This window comes from Hyaena hyaena, unplaced genomic scaffold (assembly GCF_003009895.1).
Source record: "Hyaena hyaena isolate Hyena2069 unplaced genomic scaffold, ASM300989v1 scaffold_546, whole genome shotgun sequence".
Classification (NCBI taxonomy): Eukaryota; Metazoa; Chordata; class Mammalia; order Carnivora; family Hyaenidae; genus Hyaena; species Hyaena hyaena.
Genome location: NW_024081179.1, coordinates 219,635 through 240,022, shown reverse-complemented (window position 1 = coordinate 240,022; position 20,388 = coordinate 219,635). Strand labels below are relative to the sequence as shown.

General features: G+C 42.6%; 1 protein-coding gene across 6 annotated transcripts in view; it reads right to left on the bottom strand.

Moving 5' to 3' along the window:
- The window catches only part of MARK3 (microtubule affinity regulating kinase 3), a 115,088-nt gene that overhangs the window by 16,804 nt on the left and 77,896 nt on the right, over positions 1-20,388 (bottom strand). For 4 of the 6 annotated variants that reach the window (XM_039255811.1, XM_039255813.1, XM_039255812.1 and 1 more), the window contains exons 7-14: positions 15,026-15,082; positions 12,597-12,833; positions 12,314-12,433; positions 11,303-11,402; positions 10,872-10,984; positions 10,196-10,349; positions 6,010-6,227; positions 1,908-2,011 (exon numbers count right to left, since the gene is read on the bottom strand). In XM_039255811.1, coding sequence (XP_039111742.1) covers positions 1,908-2,011; positions 6,010-6,227; positions 10,196-10,349; positions 10,872-10,984; positions 11,303-11,402; positions 12,314-12,433; positions 12,597-12,833; positions 15,026-15,082 — 1,103 coding nt within the window. The remainder of the gene's footprint in view (positions 1-1,907; positions 2,012-6,009; positions 6,228-10,195; positions 10,350-10,871; positions 10,985-11,302; positions 11,403-12,313; positions 12,434-12,596; positions 12,834-15,025; positions 15,083-20,388) is intronic. The other 2 variants (XM_039255814.1, XM_039255816.1) reach the window with 1 other exon arrangement.

The following is a 20,388-nucleotide window of genomic DNA, read 5'->3' as shown; positions in this document are numbered from 1 at the left end:
CATGACCTAAGTGAAAGTCGGACGCTTAACCGACTAAGCCACCCAGGCGCCCCTCATGGGTTTTAATCATAAGGTAAAAGTATTAAAACAAGCACACACATAGGAATCAGACAAGAGAATACTAGAATGTAAATATTTCTAAAAATGAACTGAATAATCAACATCATCTTCCATAACAGGCTTTTACCTTCATGTCAAGTTCAAAGTTCAGTGGTCTATGGAAGAGGAAAATTCTAAATGGTCTGGTTTTAGGGATGACAAAGGAAAGAGGAATCTTTGTTCAGGCCGTCACAGAAGTTAGTGATCAAACATTTGACTAGTGAGATCTAAAGGGAACAGAAACCATACAATACGATTTCAGAAAGTAAATGTCAGGGGCACCTGGCTGGCTCAGTCGGTTAAGCATCTGACTTTGGCTCAGGTCATGATCTCACAGTTTATGAGTTCGAGCCCCACGTCCTGCCCTGTGCTGACAGCTCAGAGCCTGGAGCCTGCCTCAGATTCTGTGTCTCCCCCTCTCTCTGCCCCTGCCCTGCTCATGTTCTGTCTCTCAAATAAACATTAACAAAAAAATAAATAATAAAAAAGTAAGTGTCAGAAAAAAAGAAATCATTTTGATGCCAGACACGGAACTGTGATGAGACCATACAATGTTAAAGTTAGAGGACCAGGGGACAAGGAAAGATGGCAAGAATTACAGAACTGTAACTGGTCACTGAAGCTTTATCTCACCCTCTGAATTTAATTTATATGCTACTCATACCAAAAGAAAGAAGGAAAATCCATTATTGCCTGAGAAATCTGTCCATACAGAATATATTTACTGCACCAATCACAACTTCTCTTTTTTTCTCTCTCCCCAAACCATGGTCTTTGGACCTACTTAATCCCACTCAATTTTTTTCTTTTTCTTTTTTTTTTAATTTTTAAATTATTATTTTTTAAGTAAACTTTTTTTTTTAATGTATATATGTTTATTTTGAGAGAGAGAGTGGGAGAGGGGCAGAAAGGGAGGGAGAGAGAGAGAATCTCAAGCAGGCTCCACACTGTCAGCATAGAGGCCGATGTGGGGCTCGATCCCATGGAACCACACGATCATGACCTGAGCCAGAATCAAGACTCAGATGCTTAACTGACTGAGTCACTCAGGTGCCCCAGATTTGTAAATTATTTTTAGGTTATCTCTATGCCCACTGTGGGGCTTGAATTTATAACCTTGAGATCAAGAGTCACATGTACCACTGAATGAACCAGCCAGGTGCCCCCTACTTGTTTTTGTTTGATAACCCAACAAAGTTGTTTACAGGATATAATTGTCTCCTTACTGACATGTTACTTTATTTGTATTTTAAGTTGTACTTACCCTATGTGTGCCTGCTACCCTGCCAGATTAAAAGTAACGTCTTCCCAGAAGATTGCTCTCTACCTCTCCCTGGGGTTCTCAAGTGTGGCTACAGGGGCTCCTCCAGGAGACTGCTGGCCTGTCACTGAAGGCTCACCCCCCTACCTCACGCCGTCCTCTAGAGACACGACCTCCTGCACCTCACATCCCCGTCCCTCCTTGCTTTACCCCTTGTTCAAGTTATTAATGTACACAAAACAATGCTCGTTTCCCTATTTGCTATTCTACAATGACACCACCGCCCTAGCTCTGTCTCCTGTGGGAAAGCTCCCTGGTTGAACTCAACCCTGTCAACCATCATACACAGGATGCCAGGAGGACAGGCTCTGGACAGTAAGAGGAATTTGGAAATCTAGTATCTCACTAAAATTCTGCATTTAAATTTAACTTACTGTGAAAGAACACTTACCATTATCATCTGAATTTTTATTACAATAACTAAGAAGTAACTTCCATTCCTTTTGGGAAAAACAAATCTTCTTTGCAAACAGGTAAAATTTCCTACCTGTTTTCTTTCCCATTCTGAATTACTGAATGTCTATCAGCTGTAGTTCTTTCACTGCAAACATAAGTATTACGTCGCGTCATTCCACCAGATGCTGTATTACTCTATAAAAAAAAAGGGTATTTTTGTCTTAAACCATTTAGTAATATGTATAGTACAATGAGAAATAAAATCTTATCTAAATACACACAATTTAATCTTTATTTTTAAACTTATTTTTACATTTATTTTTAATGTTTATTTTTGAGACAGAGAGAGAGCACACACGAGTACACATGAATGGGGAAGGGGCAGAGTGAGAGGCAAACACAGAAACTGAAGCAGGCTCCAGGCTCCGAGCTGTCAGCACAGAGCCCAACATAGGGCTAGAACTCATAAACTGTGAGATCATGACCTGAGTCAAAGAGAGAAGCTTAACCGACTGAGTCACCCAGGCACCCCAACAATTTAATCTTTAAATAAACCAAAAATACTGGCTAAAAGATTACAAAGAACCTACAGAATAGGAGAAAATGTTTGTAAACCATACATTTGTTAAAGGTTTAATATCCAGAATATAAAAAGAACTCTTATAATTCAACCACAAAATCACAAACAGTACAGTTTAAAAATGGGCAAAAGAGGGGCGCCTGGGTGGCTTAGTCGGTTAAGTGTCCGACTTTCGCTTAGGTCATGATCTCGCGGTTCGTGGGTTCGAGCCCCGCGTCGGGCTCTGTGCTGACTGCCGGCTCAGAGCCTGGAGCCTGTTTCAATCTGTGACTCCCTCTCTCTCTGACCCTCCCCTGCTCATGCTGTCTCTGTCTCTCTCTCCTAGAAATAAATAAAACATTAAAAAAAAAAAATGGGCAAAAGAGAGACGCCTGGGTGGCTCAGTCAGTTGAGCGTCTGACTTCAGCTCAGGTGGTGATCTCATGGTTCATGGGTTCGAGCCCCATGTCGGGCTCTGTGGTGACAGCCTGCTTCAGATTCTGTGTCTCCCTCTCTCTCTCTGACCCTCCCCTGCTCACACTGCCTCTCTCTCTCTCTCTCTCTCTCTCAGAAATAAATAAAACATTAAAAAATTTTTTTTAAAAAATGGGCAAAAGACTCGAATAGGCCTTTCTCCATAGAAGGTATACAAATGGCCAACAAGCACATGAAAAGATACTGAACACCACTGGTCATAAAAGAAATGGAAATCAAAGTCACAACAAGGTACCACTTTATACCCACTAGGACAGATGTAATAACAATAATTAAAAAACCACAAACAGAAAATAACAAGTGTTGGCAAGGATGTGGAGATATAGGGACTCTCACATATGGTAAGAATGGTGCAGTTACTACAGAAAACAGTTTGGCAGTGCCTCAAAAAGTTCAACAGAATTAACTGTTAATGGGCAGTTTCATTCCTAGGTTTATATCTGAGAGAAATGAAAACTCAAGTTCAGGTAGAAATTTGCTCACAAATGTCAAAAGGCAGAAACAATCTAAATGTCCACCAAGGGATGAACAGAACAAAAAATGGAAACAAAAAGGACTGCAGTGCTGATACATGTTACGACTTGGATGAACCTAGGGAGTATCAGTGTGCTGAAGGGAAGAGGCTGGTCACAAAAGGTTGCATATTGGAGGAATCCATTTATATGCAATCCACCAGGAGAGCGAGCAGATTAGTAGTTGCCAGGGGATGTGGGAGAGGAGAGCTATTACTTTAATGGTACAGGATGTATTTCGGGGGCAATGAAATACTTTCAGAACCAGAGAGAAGTGCTGGTTGCACAACACTGTGAATGTACTAGATACTACTGCTTCAAAGTGGTTATTATATGTCATGTGAATTTCGCACCAATTTTTAAAAAGCTAATGCTTAAAAAAACTTTTTTATGTTTATTTTTGAGACACAGAGAGACAGCATGAGTGGGGGAGGGGCCGACAGAGATGTGGAGACACAGAATCCAAAGCAGGCTCCAGGTTCCAAGCTGTCAGCACAGAGCCTGACCTGGGGCTCGAACCCAGGGACCACCATGAGATCATGACCTATGTCGAAATTCGGATGCTTAACTTACTGAGTCACCCAGGCACCCCTGGAGACTGAATTTAAATTGTGGGGGCTAGGACATGAGAAACCAATTCTACGGCATTAGAAAGCCAATAAAAAACCTTTTCACAGGGCGCCTGGATGGCTCAGTCAGTTAACGAACCGACTCTTGATCTCAGCTCAGGTCATGATCTTACAGTTGGTGAGTTTCAGCCTGTGGAGCCTGTTTGGGATTTTCTGTCTCCTTCTCTCTGCAACTCCCCCTCTCGCAGACACGGGAGCGCTCTCTTGAAAAATAAAGATTATTAAAAAAATCCCAAAACAAAACTTCACACAGGGTTTGCTGATAAAACACAGGGCAGAGGATGGAGCAGACAAAACCCGTTGAGCTCCTCTATGAGTTCTTATGCCCAGAACGGTACATAGCATAAAAGCTTCCTAAAAGCAACAGCTGAGCTTCTATGTGGGTCTCTCACTCTAGGGTTTTTATTTTATTTATTTATTTTTTTGAGGTAGAAGGAGGGCTGTGTCATTGTTAACTTTGTAGGAAAACAATGCAGTCACAGAATATCCCTAAGGCTGTATAATCTCTGCAAATTCCTTCTAAAATTACTTCACGAGTGTTGGGGTGCCTGAGTGGCTCAGTCGGTCGGCATCTGACTTCAGCTCAGGTCATGATCTCATGGCTTGTGGATTTGAGCCTCACGTCGGGCTCTGTGCGGACAGCTAGCTCAGAGCCTGGAGCTTGTTTCAGATTCTGTGTTTTCCTCTCTCTCTGACCCTCCCCTGCTCACACGGTCTTACTCGGTCTCTCAAAAATAAATAAATGTAGGGGCACCTGGGTGGCTTAGTCAGTTAAGCATCCGACTTTCGCTCAGGTCATGATCTCGCGGTTTATGGGTTCGAGCCCCGCATCGGGCTCTGTGCTGACTGCCAGCTCAGAGCCTGGAGCCTATTTCAGAGTCTGTATCTCCCTCTCTCTCTGACCCTCCCCTGCTCACGCTGTCTCTCTCTCTTTCTCCTAGAAATAAATAAAAATATTTTAAAAAATAATAATAAATAAATAAATAAATGTAAAAAATTTTTAAAAATAAAATAAAATTACTTAAGGAGTGCTAAGAGTAAGAATTACTGTATTAGGTCAGATAGAACACGTTTCAATTCACAGAAAAGTTTCTGAAACTGAATAGACTAACAAATACTACCTATTTAAAAGGGAGATTTGTTAAGGATAGGGATTCAGATTAGCAGTGTAATTTTAGGTAATTACTAATTTTTCTTCATTTTCTCCACCTTAAAATTTAGCTAATACACGCGGAAGCACCTGGCACAGTCTTTGGCACAAGGTAAGGACTTGGTCAAATGTTCTTTATCATCAGAACCCTTTGTTTTTTTTTTTGTTTTGTTTTTCGTTTCCACTTTTTTTTTTTTTTTAAATGTTTTATTTATGTCTAGGAGAGAGAGACAGCATGAGCAGGGGAGGGTCAGAGAGAGAGGGAGTCACAGACTGAAACAGGCTCCAGGCTCCGAGCTGGCAGTCAGCACAGAGCCCGACGTGGGGCTCGAACCCACAAACCGCGAGATCATGACCTAAGCGAAAGTCGGAAAGTCGGACACTTAACCGACTAAGCCACCCAGGCGCCCCACATCAGAACCCTTTGAAGAGGCGCACCATGTCCCTGGCCCTCAGGCAATCAGACCTCCGTGTCTAGCACAGAATCCGTTAGGCGTCTTCTGTCTGTGGTTGCTTGTCTGCACTGTTGTCATTTGGTTTTATTTATTTCCTGTCAGACTATGAGCTATCTCTATTTCTCAGCACTTGATACAACCTAAAGCTTCAGATGTTGGTGGAATAACCAGAAACAGCCCTTGACACAAAAGATGGAGTCACTCACCTAGTGGGATGGGGCTCAGCAAGAAACCCCTTCAACACAGGTACTGAAAGTGATCTCTACAGGTGGAGACTGGGCATGGTGGCCCAGTGGGGACAGCACTGCAGGTAGTTGAGAACACAGGAGTAAAATGTCTAGACCACCATAACCCTACAACTCTAGGAATGCTCTACAGTTTAACAATACTTACACTAGGGACAGTAGAGCTTTTCTTGCGTTCAGGAATATCGGCCTTATTGGGGTTACTTGCATTCCCAAGCATGGGACTGGCTGGAGCAATTCCCTTTCCTCCAACAGCACTGCCGCTTGATTTCCGGGAAGGAATTCCGTCTTCTTTGAGGTCACTATCTGCAGTGCTGGTCTGACTCCTTTTTGGATAGGCCACAACTGAAGGAATAGCTGGTCCAGCTAAAATAAAACAGTTTACTTTTTTAAAAGTCAGAATTTAGCTTTATATTTTCTTCTGTGAAAACAAACATTTTATTTTATTTTATTTTTTTCAAACATATTTTATAAGATGACCCAAGACTGCTATCATCTGAGAAAACACAAGACAGTAAAATCCTGTAAGAGTTTTCCCACCAAGTACAATGTCCTTCCCTATACAATGAATTCAATTTTGAAATTTCACATTTGTCCCTTTCTACTTAAAAGTTTTTTAAAGATTATTAATAAGTTTGTATGGTTGTGCTTCAGAAATACCTTCAGGGATAGCTGTCCACTGAAACCATGTTTAGAGTGCTACTGTGCAGAGAACCAAGCAAACTACCTGGGTGCATGTGTATCATGAGGCATGAACTACTTCCTCTGGTACATCTGAGTGATCCTTATTTCTCCCTTTTTGTACAAGAGATGCCTACACCTTTTGGAACAGAACAGAATAGATTTATGGGTCGTTACTTCTGAAGTTTTATCCTGGATCTTTTTTAAAGCACTCATAATCTTCTAGATAAACAGGAATTTGAGTAGACAGGGAAAGGTGACACAGGCAGAGGAAGGCAAGTTCCTCACGCAAACAACAGGGAGGGCAGAGGCAGAGGCTCCCAGTCACACCCCACCCCAGGCGGAGTGTGCCAGGCACGTCCTGGATGGACGGTTAACTGATATTCTACAAAATAGCATCTGGAGACTCTGATGGCAGCATAGGAGACTTGAAGCTCAGAGAATCTGGAAATGAACATGATAACTCATATACTCGTTATGGATATCGTCCAGTGGTAATCTTCAGGAATGGCATCGCATGCTCTTCATTTACTCTATAATAGAAGAGACTTTAGGTTTTAGATCTACTAAAAAGGGGTTGGGGTGGGGTAGAAAAAAGCTACTTCTTGGACAAAATCTAAATGATAAATCTACTTAGAACGGGATTAAAAGTAAAGAAGTTTCTTTTTATTTATGGGAGGGGAAAAAACCAGGCTTCCAGTTTGGGAATTTTATCATATAAAACAAGAGTTATCCAAGCATGGGTGATACTACCCTTAACACTTATCTTCCTTCTCAGAACATGACGCAGCTAAGGACACCCTCCTCTTTCAGGGTTCCTGCTGACCTGCTCTGAAGCTCGGCTCAGACCGCAGTCTCACCAGCGGTACTTGCATCCGGAGCGAGCTGAGCTGCAAGCAGGTCTCCTGCCCGGGCCGACACTGGTCACGCCAGAGCAGTCCTGTCCCAAGGACTGTGTGGGCTGCCCTTCCCAACACAGCCACCTTCTCCACCGTAGCCTCTAGCTCCCTAAACCTTGGCATCCACTGGTCTGGTCTCCATCCTTCATTCCCAATTTTCCAGAATGTTACATGAATGGAATCAATTTCATGACACCTTTTGAGATTTTTTTTCCATTCCGTGTAGTTCCCTTGAGATCAGTGCAAATGGCTGCACCTATCAATACTTTGTTCCTTTTTATTGCTGAGTAGTGTTCCGCGGTGTGGCTGTCTCACACAGAGTGTGAGTTTTATGTAGTCAAACTTGGTAAAAACATGTCTTCTCTTTCATGACTGCCAGTGCTAGGGTTTCAGTCAGACTGACTCTCACTAGTCCAAGTTATAAAGCAAAAAGCAAATTTTCTTGTGTTTTCTTTTACTATTTCCATGTTTCTCACATTTCCACCTTCATTCCAAGTGGAATCCATCATTGTGTAAGATGGGAGAAATGCATGCAGATTTATTTTTTTCTGATCACTACCAAACTGCCCCGGTGCCACTGATTAATAAGCCAATGACCTTTTTTTTTTTCTTTTATAAGACAAACACTTTGAAAATCTAATGAATATCACCTCTCCTAGAAAAATAGGTGCACACATACCGGGGGTTCACACCTGAGACCCAAACTAAGAATCACAGATAAAAGTTAAGTTATAATTTCACAGAACCAGGCCTACATAAACTGCTAGCATCTGGAAGTAGGAAACAAGGGGAGAGAGAAGAGGGAAGAGGAAGGATAAACTGAAAGCGGGGTTAGCTGCAGGCTTGTCTGCCTTCACTCACGACCAAGTGAGTGTGCTTTACTAGGTATTATATTTGGAATCTACCCCATTTTTAACACTTAAAAGAACACAGCCAGAGGTAGAAACAAATCATTCCTTTGCTGACCACCATCTTTATCCCCATAAAGAATAAAAACAAAAAACAACATAGAATCTGGTGACTTTCTACATACTTGGATTTCTGGAATAGTCTTTTTATGAAAAAAATTGTTTTTAAGTGGCTCCATATCCAACATGGGGCTTGAACTCCCAACTCTGAGAATAAGGATTGCGTGCTCCACTAATGGAGCCGGCCAGGTGCCCCTCTTTAATGAACTTTTTACCAGAGGCTCCAAGAAGGAAGGATCATTACCATCACACACAGAGCACTCCCTGAGGCACTGGACAGAGCCACGGGACTTGGGACCTGAAGTCTGGGCGTTCCGTCACAGGTGCTCCCACATCCTCAACATCCTTGTAACCTTGGGAGACGTGATGGGCCCTCTTGGCCTATTTCCTTATTGATAAAATTGGAGATTTGGTGAGTGTATGACACCATGTCTAAAGCTCTTTATAGCTCTAAAATTTTCTGAGCTGGGCAAGAAAGGCATTACCAATCCAAATGGAATATATGTGCTTCCAGAAGAATTAACTATTAAGATAGTGACTAGAGACAGGAGAAAAGTCTATTACCAGGTTTTCCCCCACAAGACTTTAGAAATGATTCCCTTTAGACTGGATGGTTCAAAGTAATCTGGACACCTTTTGATAAATGCTCTGTTGTCCAGATGCACTGAAAACCCCTCCTTAACAATTAACCTGAACAAAGACAGAGACAGAGACCTGGATCAACACTTGGTTTACAAATGCGGTGTGCATTATCCCTAGTGTCAGAACGGGTCCTTGGCTCTGTTACACCCTAGAATAACAGATACACTCACAGTTTACTGGTAGTTTCAGTACCACATGCTGCATCAGCCCAGACCCCACAGATAGGCGGCACATGAATGGAAAGACAAACGGACACTGAGCAAAGTGTCACCGCTCCTGGTACGAGGCCAAAGCTGTCCACATGGGGATGTTCTGTGCCACTGCAAGTCCCAAACCTCAAGGTGAAAGAATGCAAGTGGACAATGTCCAGAGAAGGGAAGTGAACTGAACAAAAGATAAATGAGTGTTCCACGTGAGGATGTATTTTTTTTAAGTTAGGAACAACCAGGCCAACTGGTCTAGGTTCCTGGATCTTAAAATTCTGGAATTAAAGAAACATCTGCAACATTAATGTTCACAGGTTACAGGCAAATAAACACACACACGTGCTAGAGTCTCTGGATTCCAACACAGGGCTGCCTTGAAGGCAGAGTAACTGTTAAGTCTAGTACCCACATCTTTTAGGTCCTGAGTCTCATGAAAAATTCACTTCCATGGTGAATATGTCAAGAGTGAGGGTGTTCAGACACACCAGTGGCCAGAGCGCACCTGACAATGTAGCTACATAGATTTAACTGAAACCAAACTGAAAACCATTTCCCTGGTTCAAGTGCCCAAGAGCCATGTGTTGCAGCTACTGGCTACTCTGTTGGACACCATCAATCCAGAACATTTTCATCACTACAGAAAGTGCTGGACAATGATGCTCCAGAAAGTAAATCTGATGTAGAGATGGGGAGGAGAGTGAAGAGAGAACCAGATTCTGACACAAGAGGCCCAGAAGACTGAAGGTACCAAGGAGATCAGAGCCTTGAGATGATCAGGGCAGCACTGGCAAGACTGGTACGAAAGAAAAGCCCTGAAGGAAATCAAGTCAATTTCCCACCCCAAAAGGCCTTAAGCAAAAGAGTGCTTCCCAATGTTAGGAGGCCTTCTGTGTAAGGGGAGACTACAGGAGAACAGAGTGGAATGGTCTCAAACTTACCATGGTCACTGTACCGCCTCTGCTTCTGGCTGGAAGAAACACTTCTCTGCACCTTGTGGTGAGGAGACTGGCCAGTGCTGTTGTTGAGGTCACTGCTTGGCCTAACCTTAGCAAGTGAGAGATTGCTGCTAGAACTGGAGTCACTAGCATCCAGCTGAGAGAAAATGAGAAGAACAGAGCAAACCACAACACGGACCCAAATGGTATGTTAGGAAACTAAACTTCTCATAACACATAAACCTCTCACAAACAGTTCATTTACAGACGAAGAAGCACAATGTACAAAACAACAACCTTACATTTGGGCAGAAGGGTTTTTCTGACTGCTGAAAAGCTCACGAAAGGACAGGTCTTTATGATTTTCTTTCTAGGCTTTTTCAAGTAACATAAAACACTCTATTTACTTCACCCGATACTTTACATTATTAGCAAACTATTAATGACCACAGGTTAACTTATGACGTTCAAGTCTGTGACAATATCCACTGTTACGGTTACCATCTCAAAGTTAAAACAGGAGCTTGTAAAGGCCACAGCAATTAGGTTCATTGTTTGTAGGTCAATTTAAAAATGACATACCCAATGTTGTACATATTAACAAAACAAAAACTAAGAAAAGAGCTTCCTAAACTGATCATTTACATAAGTTATGTTAGCCTTTTCCGATTACTCTTACCTCTGAAGATTTTCTCCCCAACAACAAATATGTAGCTGTGATTTCATCATATTTCATTTTACTAAGAGATTCTTGAATTTCTTCTTGTGAATATCCCATTCCCACCATAATATCTAAAAGAAGGGCATAATATAGTTTATGTGTTTTGTTTGGATACAAAATCACTGTGTTATAGGTTAAAGTAATTTCCTTTATTTGACTCTAAACATCACAGATTTTCTAATATAAATGGGCGGTTGGCTTACTTCTGAGTAATAAAGAGATAATACAAGAAACTACAGCTGAGTTCCTAATATGACAAAACAGGTAAGCTGCCTCATGTATAACTTATGTTTAACTTCCTATGGTTCACATTTTAGGCATATCCATACGAGTTAAAACAGAAATATGTCACTTGCACACACACGAGCATGTAGGCACAGAGTAATTACCTATTCTCTTCTGATCTGAGATGTCCAGTTCTGGTTCAACAAATGGTTTAAGTTCATCTTCTTCATGCCCTGCGTTGATCCACCTGTCCTTCATGATTTGCTGAAAGGGAAACTGTTCATTAGCAGCATAAAATAAAACATGCTGATAACCACAATCTCAAATAAATGTTGAAAATTTATTTTCAACATTTCATGGATTACAGCTCAAAAAACAACTTTAAAAAATGTTTTTGGGGCTCCTGAGTGGTTCAGTCAGTTGAACATCTGACTCTTGATTTGGGCTCAGGTCATGGTCTCACAAATTGTGAGACTGAGGTTCAAGACAGGCTCTGTGCTGACAGCATGGAGCCTGCTTGCGATTCTCTTTTTCTCCCTCTCTCTGCCTGTCCCCCGCCTGCTCATGTATGTGTGGTCACTCTCTCTCTCTCAAAATAAATAAACATTTAAAAAATGTTTTGGGGCACCTGGGTGGCTCAGTCAGTTGGGCGTTCAGCTTTGGCTCAGGTCTGATCTCACCACACGTGAGTTCGAGCCCTGTATCAGGTTCTGTGCTGACAACTCAGAGCCTGGAGCCTGCTTCAGATTCTGTGTCTCCCTCTTCTCTGCCCCTCTCCCACTCATACCCTGTCTCTTTCTCTCAAAAACAAACGTTCAACAAATTTTTTTAAAAATGTTTTTTAATGCCTCAATTCCTGCTTTAAAAGCCCCAGGGCTGGGGCGCCTGGGTGGCTCAGCTGGTTAACCGTCCGACTCTGGCTCAGGTCATGATCTCACGGTTTGTGGGTTTGAGTACCGCGCTGGACTCTGTGCTAACAGCTCAGAGCCTGGAGTCTGCTTCAGATTCTGTGTCTCCCTCTCTCTCTGCCCCTCCCCACTCATTCTGTCTCTCAAAACTGAATGCTAAAAAAAAAAAAAAAAAGCCTCAGGGCAGTATTCTCATACAAACCAAAGTTCTACAAATACCTTAATGACTCTCCAAAGTTGTTACTTATTTTGCACTTATGCGATTACCTCTAGAGTGCCTCGTTTTATTGGATTTAGCACCAGGAAACGTTTGAGAAGGTTTTCACAGTCTGTGGACATGTAGAAAGGGATTCTGTATTTCCCTCTTAATACTCTTTCTCTCAGTTCCTTTGGGGATGGAGGGAGGAAAGAAAACCAGTGAGTCAACTTTTAGGTTAAAAAAGAAATCAGTGAGACCCCATGATACTGACAGACTCTTACAAAATTAACCCTCATTATTTTATAAAATCTTTTGCATTCTGAAGGACATGGATGCAACCAGTTCTTATACCTTTAGGTTCTGTCCGTCAAAGGGGAGCGACCCGCTGACCAGAGTGTAGAGGATGACGCCCAGGCTCCACACGTCCACTTCCGGCCCGTCGTATTTCTTGCCCTGGAAGAGCTCTGGGGCTGCATATGGAGGACTGCCACAAAACGTATCCAGTTTACTGCCAACAGTAAATTCATTGCTAAAACCAAAGTCAGCTATTTTAATGTTCATATCAGCATCTAACAATAGATTTTCGGCCTAGAGGGAAAACATCAAGACAAAAATGAAATTTAGCCAAAATATAATTAGAACTGTGATAGAATTAGGCATTTCATAAAAGCTTTTTGTAATGATATCAAGTTAATATATCCTAATGAATAAAATGAGAAAACATTCTTTCTAGAGGGGAAAAAAAAACCCAAACAGGAGATAATTAAAGTACTGCTATGCCCAATGTGGGCCTCAAACTCACAACCCTGGGACCAAGAGTCAGATGCTCTACTGACTGAGTCAGCCAGGTGCCCAGAATTTCTAATTTAACATTAACAATGAGTAACAGGTATGAGGTACAGATTACCTTTGGCAATAATTTAAACAACAAATGCCCAATGATCAAAAAACTCCTTGAAATAGCTTTTGAATTAATTATAATAAGAAGGTTTTAAAAAATGAAAACTTGTTTTAAGTGGATAGCCACATTTCGTAAAATCTGCTAAAGAGCTGTGCTGTGACTGTTACCGGGGAGGGAGGAGGCTAGGTGTCATGGAAGATATAGAACCCAGCCATTTTCAGTTATTTCAAACATTTACCACGTGCTGATTACACACCAGGCATTAGATCAGTGTCTGGATGTACAATGATGAACAAGATAGACAGGGTCTTGCCCTCAAGGGGCTCACAGGTTGGAGGGGGAAAGTCAAGTAGCCACACTGACTTAAGTGCTGAGACAGATGAGGTGTGGGGAGTTGTGGGCCCAGCACTGAAGGAGCAGAAAGGTCTCCTACAGGGGTCATATCAAAGCTGCTGCCTGGAGGCTTGGTCAATAGTAGTGGGTGTGCTGGTAGGCAAAATACACAGTCTGAAAACCCCAGAGGAAAGATAGACCATGTTTTACTCAAGGAACTGAAAGACAGTGTGCGGAAAAGAGGTGCAGGGGACATGGCCATGGCTGAATCACAAAGGGCCAGTCAAGTGACTGGTAGGAAGTTTGAGTTTTCAATCTAATGACAATGGGAAGCCATTAAAGATTACCTTAAGCAGGAGGAAAACGACAATGTTATTTGTATTCTTAAAAGACCACTGTGGCTGTAATGTGTAAAACAGACAAGACTGGGCGAAGCAAGACTGAAGCAGGGAAGACAAAACAAGAAGCTGGTGTACAAGATGCTGGCGGTCTAGATGAGAACAGTGGTAAGGGAGACGGAGAAGAGTGTGCTCAAGTAGGTTCAGCAAAAAGGCCTGAGGGTTGAGAGGGCAGCAGAGCAAAGAAGACTGAGGCACCGAGGGACATGAGGCACCAGAATGAGAAGTGAATGTTCCGGGGCAGGAATGGAGAAGGCAGGCTGTGGACCTGAGCGGATGCACAGGCGGTGCAGTGGGTCAGCTGGGCGCTGGGCTGTAGAAGACCGCTCTGGCTGCAGGCATGGGTCCAGGGCCCACCGCAGCTACCAGTGTGGGTGCGGAGAAAGGGGTGGGGGAAGGTATCAAGTAACAGAATGTGAACAATGTTTGGGGAGGTATGGCGGCAAAGGTGGAGAGACAAAAGGGAGGGTATCTGGAAGGGGATGTGGGGTGGAGAGGATTTTTGGTGGAAAGTAGTACAGACTTGAACATGTTTTTGTAAATGCTGCTGGTGAGAAGCCAGCAGGTAGAGAGGGTGGATGAAGAAACAAGAGTTAGGACCCAGGACCCAGAGGCGGGGCCCGCAGGGCCACCCTACTGACTGTAACAAGAGGAAGGGGCCGCGTGGGTGCAGCTTACTCTGGGAAACTGAAGGAGTTTCTGCCTGGTGTTTCTATTTTCTCTGGGAACTAGAAACCTTATCCTATGCCAACAGTGAGGGCAGAGGTGAAGGATGGTGCAGCAGGTCTCCAACGGCACTGCTGTTAACAGGAGAGAATGCTGCTGACCAGAGAAACTGAGAGGGGGGTCGGGTGGCACAGAGGGTACCGTCTAGGTGACAGCACATATTCTTGGAGGCCCCCAGCTGTTTGGCAGCATGATGAGTTATCTCCAGAGACCAACTATGAACTAACTTAACTGAAATGTAAAATATTTTTAATAAACTTCCTATTTCTTTATTTTTAATACCAAAACCTGATTAAAAGGATCAATTATTATAGGACTTATTTTTTTCTTATTTAATAACACAGTCTAATCTGTGACCGCCAGGAGAACTGCATGCATGCAGACAGAGCACTCACACACAGACTAAGGGCCCCGCAACTCACCTTGAGGTCTCTGTGAACAATCCGCTTTTGGTGGCAGTACTGGACTGCAGACACTATCTGCACAGGAGAGACGCAAGGTTATTAACCATCATTAAGAAGAAAAGACTTCACTGATGTTCACACATGCAAAATACCGAGTGATCACCTGAATGTCTTTGGGGATCTCTGAAAATAATTTTCTTGTGCTTTGAACTTTCTAATTCAGAGAAATTCAGGGGCGAGGGCAAGAAGAGATGGATGAGGATGTTTTTGCTACTCTCTCTAGTTTTAAATGTAAAGTCTCCTTCAGGACCTATTCTTTGACATTCTGGTTCTTTCTGAATGTGGCGCCAGGGCCCAACAAATCACCAGGATCTTGAGGACCCTAGTTGCCCCCGGACCCAGGATCAGATGGCTCCGGTGCAAGCTTTCCATACCCATGTAATTAGCTCAAAACCAAACTGGCAATTACAGACTATCAATGGCCAGGGGTCCATCCAGGTTGAGTCTCCTCTGTTAATCACTTCTCTTTCCAGTAAGACTGCTTCTTACAATACTCTCTGCCTTTTAGCTGATGTGGGTACAAAGTCAGCAAAACTTACTTCACCTCTCTGAGGATCAGTTTCCTCTTCCTCAAAATGGAAGAGTAAATGTTGTAACATGTGTGAACTACAAACTATGGAATGGTTGTGTGCTCCATTAGTTAGGGTCCCTTCCACTTTGAGCAAATGGTATGCTTTTATTTAGTCCACTTTGGATTATCCCTGTGATGAGTACTGCTGATTAAACAACTATTTTGCTGAAATTTCACCCTTCTGCATAATATTTTAAGAAGTATCCTTTTCTTTTTCAAAAAAAAAATTGTTTTTTAACATATATTTATTTTTGAGAGGCAGAGACACAGCACGAATGGGGGAGGGTCAGAGAGAGAAGGAGACACAGAATCCGAAGCAGGCTCCAGGTTCTGAGCAAGCTGTCAGCACAGAGCCCAATGTGGAGCTTGAACCCACAAACTGTGAGATCATAACTAGAGCCGAAGTTGGATGCTCATCCGACTGAGCCACCCAGGCACCCCAAGTTTCCTTTTCTAAAGGAGAATCTAAAAGGAGTATCTAAATACATGCTCATTAAAGGAATTTTAGGAAATACAGAAAGGTATGTACATGTCTGATAACATTTCTTGTTGTTTTAGTGTATTTGCTTCTAGTCTTTTCATTGGTATCATGCCGGTGTAACTATGTATGACCACATATTTACAAAAATGGGGTTCTAAAACTTCTCCAGATCATCATCAGCTTTTAATTGTAAGCCCTACACATCCACCTACACTGGATATAAACACTCAGAGAAGGCTGTTTATTGTTTTTAAGTAGGCTCTGCACCCAGTGTGTGGTATGAACTCACTGAGGACTCACATCCTTTACTGACTGAGCTGGCTGGGCACCCCAGGCTGTTTTATCAATTTGTATTTTGGTTCAAAACAAGCAGCAAGCAGAAGCTGAACTGTGGTTGGGGGTGAGGTGATGCCAAAATCAGGGCTTTCCTAAGCAGCCTCATACTTTATAAAGTGAATATTCACAAGATCAGATCAACTTATAACCAACAAAAAATAGAAAAATTCTAATGTCAAAATATGGTTCAGAACATCTGTTACCTTGGGTTAGCATTTACACTGTTTGATTCTGTCCGCTGGAAAACTGAGAAAATGAGGGGCGCCTGGGTGGCTTAGTCGGTTCAGCCTCCGACTTCAGCTCAGGTCATAATCTCATGGTTCGTGGGTTCGAGCCCCGTGTCGGGCTCTGTGCTGACAGCCAGCTCAGAGCCTGGAGCCTGTTTCGGATTCTGTGTCTCCCTCTCTCTCTGACCCTCCCCTGTTCACACTGTCTCTCTCTCTCTCTCTCTCTCTCAGAAATAAATAAAACATTAATTTTTTTTTAATTGAGAATCTGTATGTTTTCCAGGTTGAAATATGAATGCAAGCCTAATCTGCCTCTAGCCAGACAGGAAAGAACAGAGGCAGCAACTACCAACCCACCAAGGAGGATGCGAGGAAGGAAGACGGAGCCAGGAATCTAGCCTTTCTCTTTGAGAAGAACACAGCTCTTATTCAAAAGCTTAAAAGCACACACACAGTCACTGGGAGAAGAGTGGCGAAGGAGCTGGGAAGGAGACAACCCCTGCTAATGGGTATGAAAAGAAAGGCCAGTCTCTGGCAGGAAACATGACCCTGCTGATGGTACTGTGTGAGGCACACCTTCCTCTTTGCCACCAACAGGAACATGTATTAAAGTAAGGACGGCTTATAAACCTTTGGAAAGTGTGGCTAGTAGAATCAGAGCAAAGAGGAAACACCACTATCTCACTTGATCCTTCCAGGCTGAAGTGAGGGATCTTAAAGAAATACCAAGGGAAGAAGAAAGGATTACATTAAATTGTAAGCAGTATAAATCAAATCATTAGTTGTAAAAGCATATACACTATCTTTCCTGGACAAACAAATAGGTTCCTCAAATAAAGACTTAATAATTTCTGCAGGAAATTTAAAATAAAGAACTGAGCAGGTGCCTCAAGACGTGGGTTAGTCAATATCCAAGCCCCTTAGACAACTGGGACCCCGTCACGGTGCTGAGTGGAGACGGAAGAAGTGAGGGGCAGTTACAGGGTTAAACACGGAGCCACTTCCTTGGAGAAGGTCGGGCTCAAACCTGTTGCTGCTGGAGGGCGCTAAGCAGCCCGCTCCTCACAGACAACAAACCCTCACAGACAACAAGCCGTATTCACATAAGTGTTTGCAAGTTAGACAGATTTATCTGAGTGGGAAGGAACTGAAGTTTCATGAGGAAAGAAAAAAACAACTTGGCTTTTAAGGGGCCAATTTACAAAAATTAAGAGTACAGTTATGGGAAGGGCCAAACAGGCTTGTTTTATAATAAAGAGAAAACTTGAGCTTGCCTCCATAGACCACAGAATAAAATGATATGAGAACTGGAAAGTACTTCAAAATTTATCATCAAGTAGAACTTCCAATTTTTGTAGCTAGAAAAATTGAGGATATGAGAAGTTAAATAATAGCCAAAAATTAGTTTCAAATTTTGATATTTAATAGGTTTTAATTCAAAATATTATTAGTATTTAAGCTTTAAAATTAAATTTAAGCAACAGAAGTTAAACGGAGTAACAAGTCCTTAACTGTACACACCAGACTAAGCAAAAGAGGCAACTGTTAAGAGACATCTGGAAAATCAACTAAACTTGTCTTTCCAAATTATTATGAAAACTTTAAAGACTACTGTCTATACCTCTACTGCAGCAACACTGTACGTAAATAAAACAAAAATTAAAGGTTTTGAAACAAGGCTGTACTGCTGTCTAAATACAGAACTGATGTCTAGTGAAGTACAGAGTTAATTTAATGTTTTTATTTGTTTATTTTGAGAAAGAGAGAGAGAGAGCATGTGTGCATGTGAGAGTGAGTGGGGGAGTGGCAGAGAGGGGAGGGAGGGAGGGAGGGAGAGGGAGAGGGAGAGGGAGAGGGAGAGGGAGAGGGAGAGAGAGAGAGAGAGAGAGAGAGAGAGAGAGAGAGAGAGAGAGAATGAACCCCAAGCAGGTGAGAGTCTGATGTGCTGGATCCCAAGAACAGTGAGATCATGACCTGATCGGAAATCAAGAGTCAGATGCTTCATTGCCTAAGCCCCAAAGGTGCCCCAGTACAGAGTAAGTTTAAAAGCAGTAAAGCAGGTGCCCGGGTAGCTCAGTTGGTTAAGTGGCCAACTTCAGCTCAGGTCGTGATCTCACAGTTTGTGGGTTCAAGCCCTGCATCGGCTCTGTGCTGACAGTTCAGAGTCTGGAGCCTGCTTCAGATTCTGTGTCTCCCTCTCTCTGTCCTTCCCCAATTCATACGCTCTCTCTCTCTCTCTCTCTTGCTCTATCTCTCTCTCAAAAATAATAAACATTAAAAAAGTTAAAATCAATCAGTCAAAGCAGTAAAGCAGCCTGCTCCTTTTCTGCATCTCTACCCAGGGTGGGCAAATCCACCCCACCACTTGTACGTGAATTGCTGCTAGAACACACTCAAGTGCGCACAGTCATTCATAAGCTGTCTACGGGTGCTTCTGTGCTACAGCAGTCGAGTTAGATGGCCATGACACAGACTGGGCGGGCCACAAAGCCTGAAATATTTATTCTCTGGCGCTTTACAGAAAGAGTTTGCTGATTTGTAATCTAAAACTAGAGGAGAATATAATGATTAAGAATTTGAGTTGTCCAGGCAGGGGACCTGGGTCTGAATCACTGGCAGGTCTGCTACTTGCCAGACATCAAATTTTGGGCAAATTATTTAATCTTCCTGTGCCTCAGATTTCTAATCTTTAGTAAATGAACATAATACCCCTTAACTCACAGGGCTGCTGCAAGATTCATGTTAATGTAGATAAAGCACTTATTCCAATATCTGGTACATAATAATCCATCAGTAGTTATGATGAATAAAAACAGGGAGTTAGGTCCCCTTTATATTTAAAACCTCCTTATTAAAATGAGTGTGTCTTTGGTGCGCCTGCGTGGCTCAGTCAGTTAAGCATCCAACCTCGACTCAGGTCGTGATCTCACGGTTCATGAGTTTGAGCCCTGCATCAGGCTCTCTGCTGCCAACATAGGGCCTAGAGCCTGCTCTTTCCCCTCTGTCCCTCTCCCTCTCTCTCTGCCCCTCCCCAGCTCGTTCTCTCCCTCTCTCAAAATAAATAAATAAACTTAAAAAATAAAAAATAAAATGAGTGTGCCTTTGATTTTTTTTTTTTTTAATGTTTTTTATTTATTTCTAGGAGAGAGAGAGACAGCGTGTGCAGGGGAGGGTCAGAGAGAGAGGGAGACACAGAATCTGAAACAGGCTCCAGGCCCTGAGCTGGCAGTCAGCACAGAGCCCGACGCGGGGCTCGAACCCACGAACCGTGAGATCATGACCTAAGCGAAAGTCGGACGCTCAACCGACTAAGCCACCCAGGCGCCCCTAATGAGTCTGTCTTTGAAGAGCAGGGTAAAGACAAAACTAATAATGAATTGTGGGACTGTGACACTCTTCTTGCTAAAAACTGGGAGATGGTTTTAATTAATGCAATTGTAGGTGTTTTGAAAGACTCTAGATTTTTGAGGCTCAACTACCAAAAAGCAAGGTTAACCATGAGACTAAAATTTTGATAAAGCTAGAAACAGAACCCATGGTTGTTTTTAGCACAGTGCCTTAGGCATGAAAGACACTTGATAAATTTTTGTTGGACTCAATGGCCAACCCCCTGCTCCATCCAATGGGACTTAGAACCATTTATTGAGGCAAACACTGTTTGCTTCAGGGTTTAAGCACGATAACTTTATTAGATTAATAAACTAAA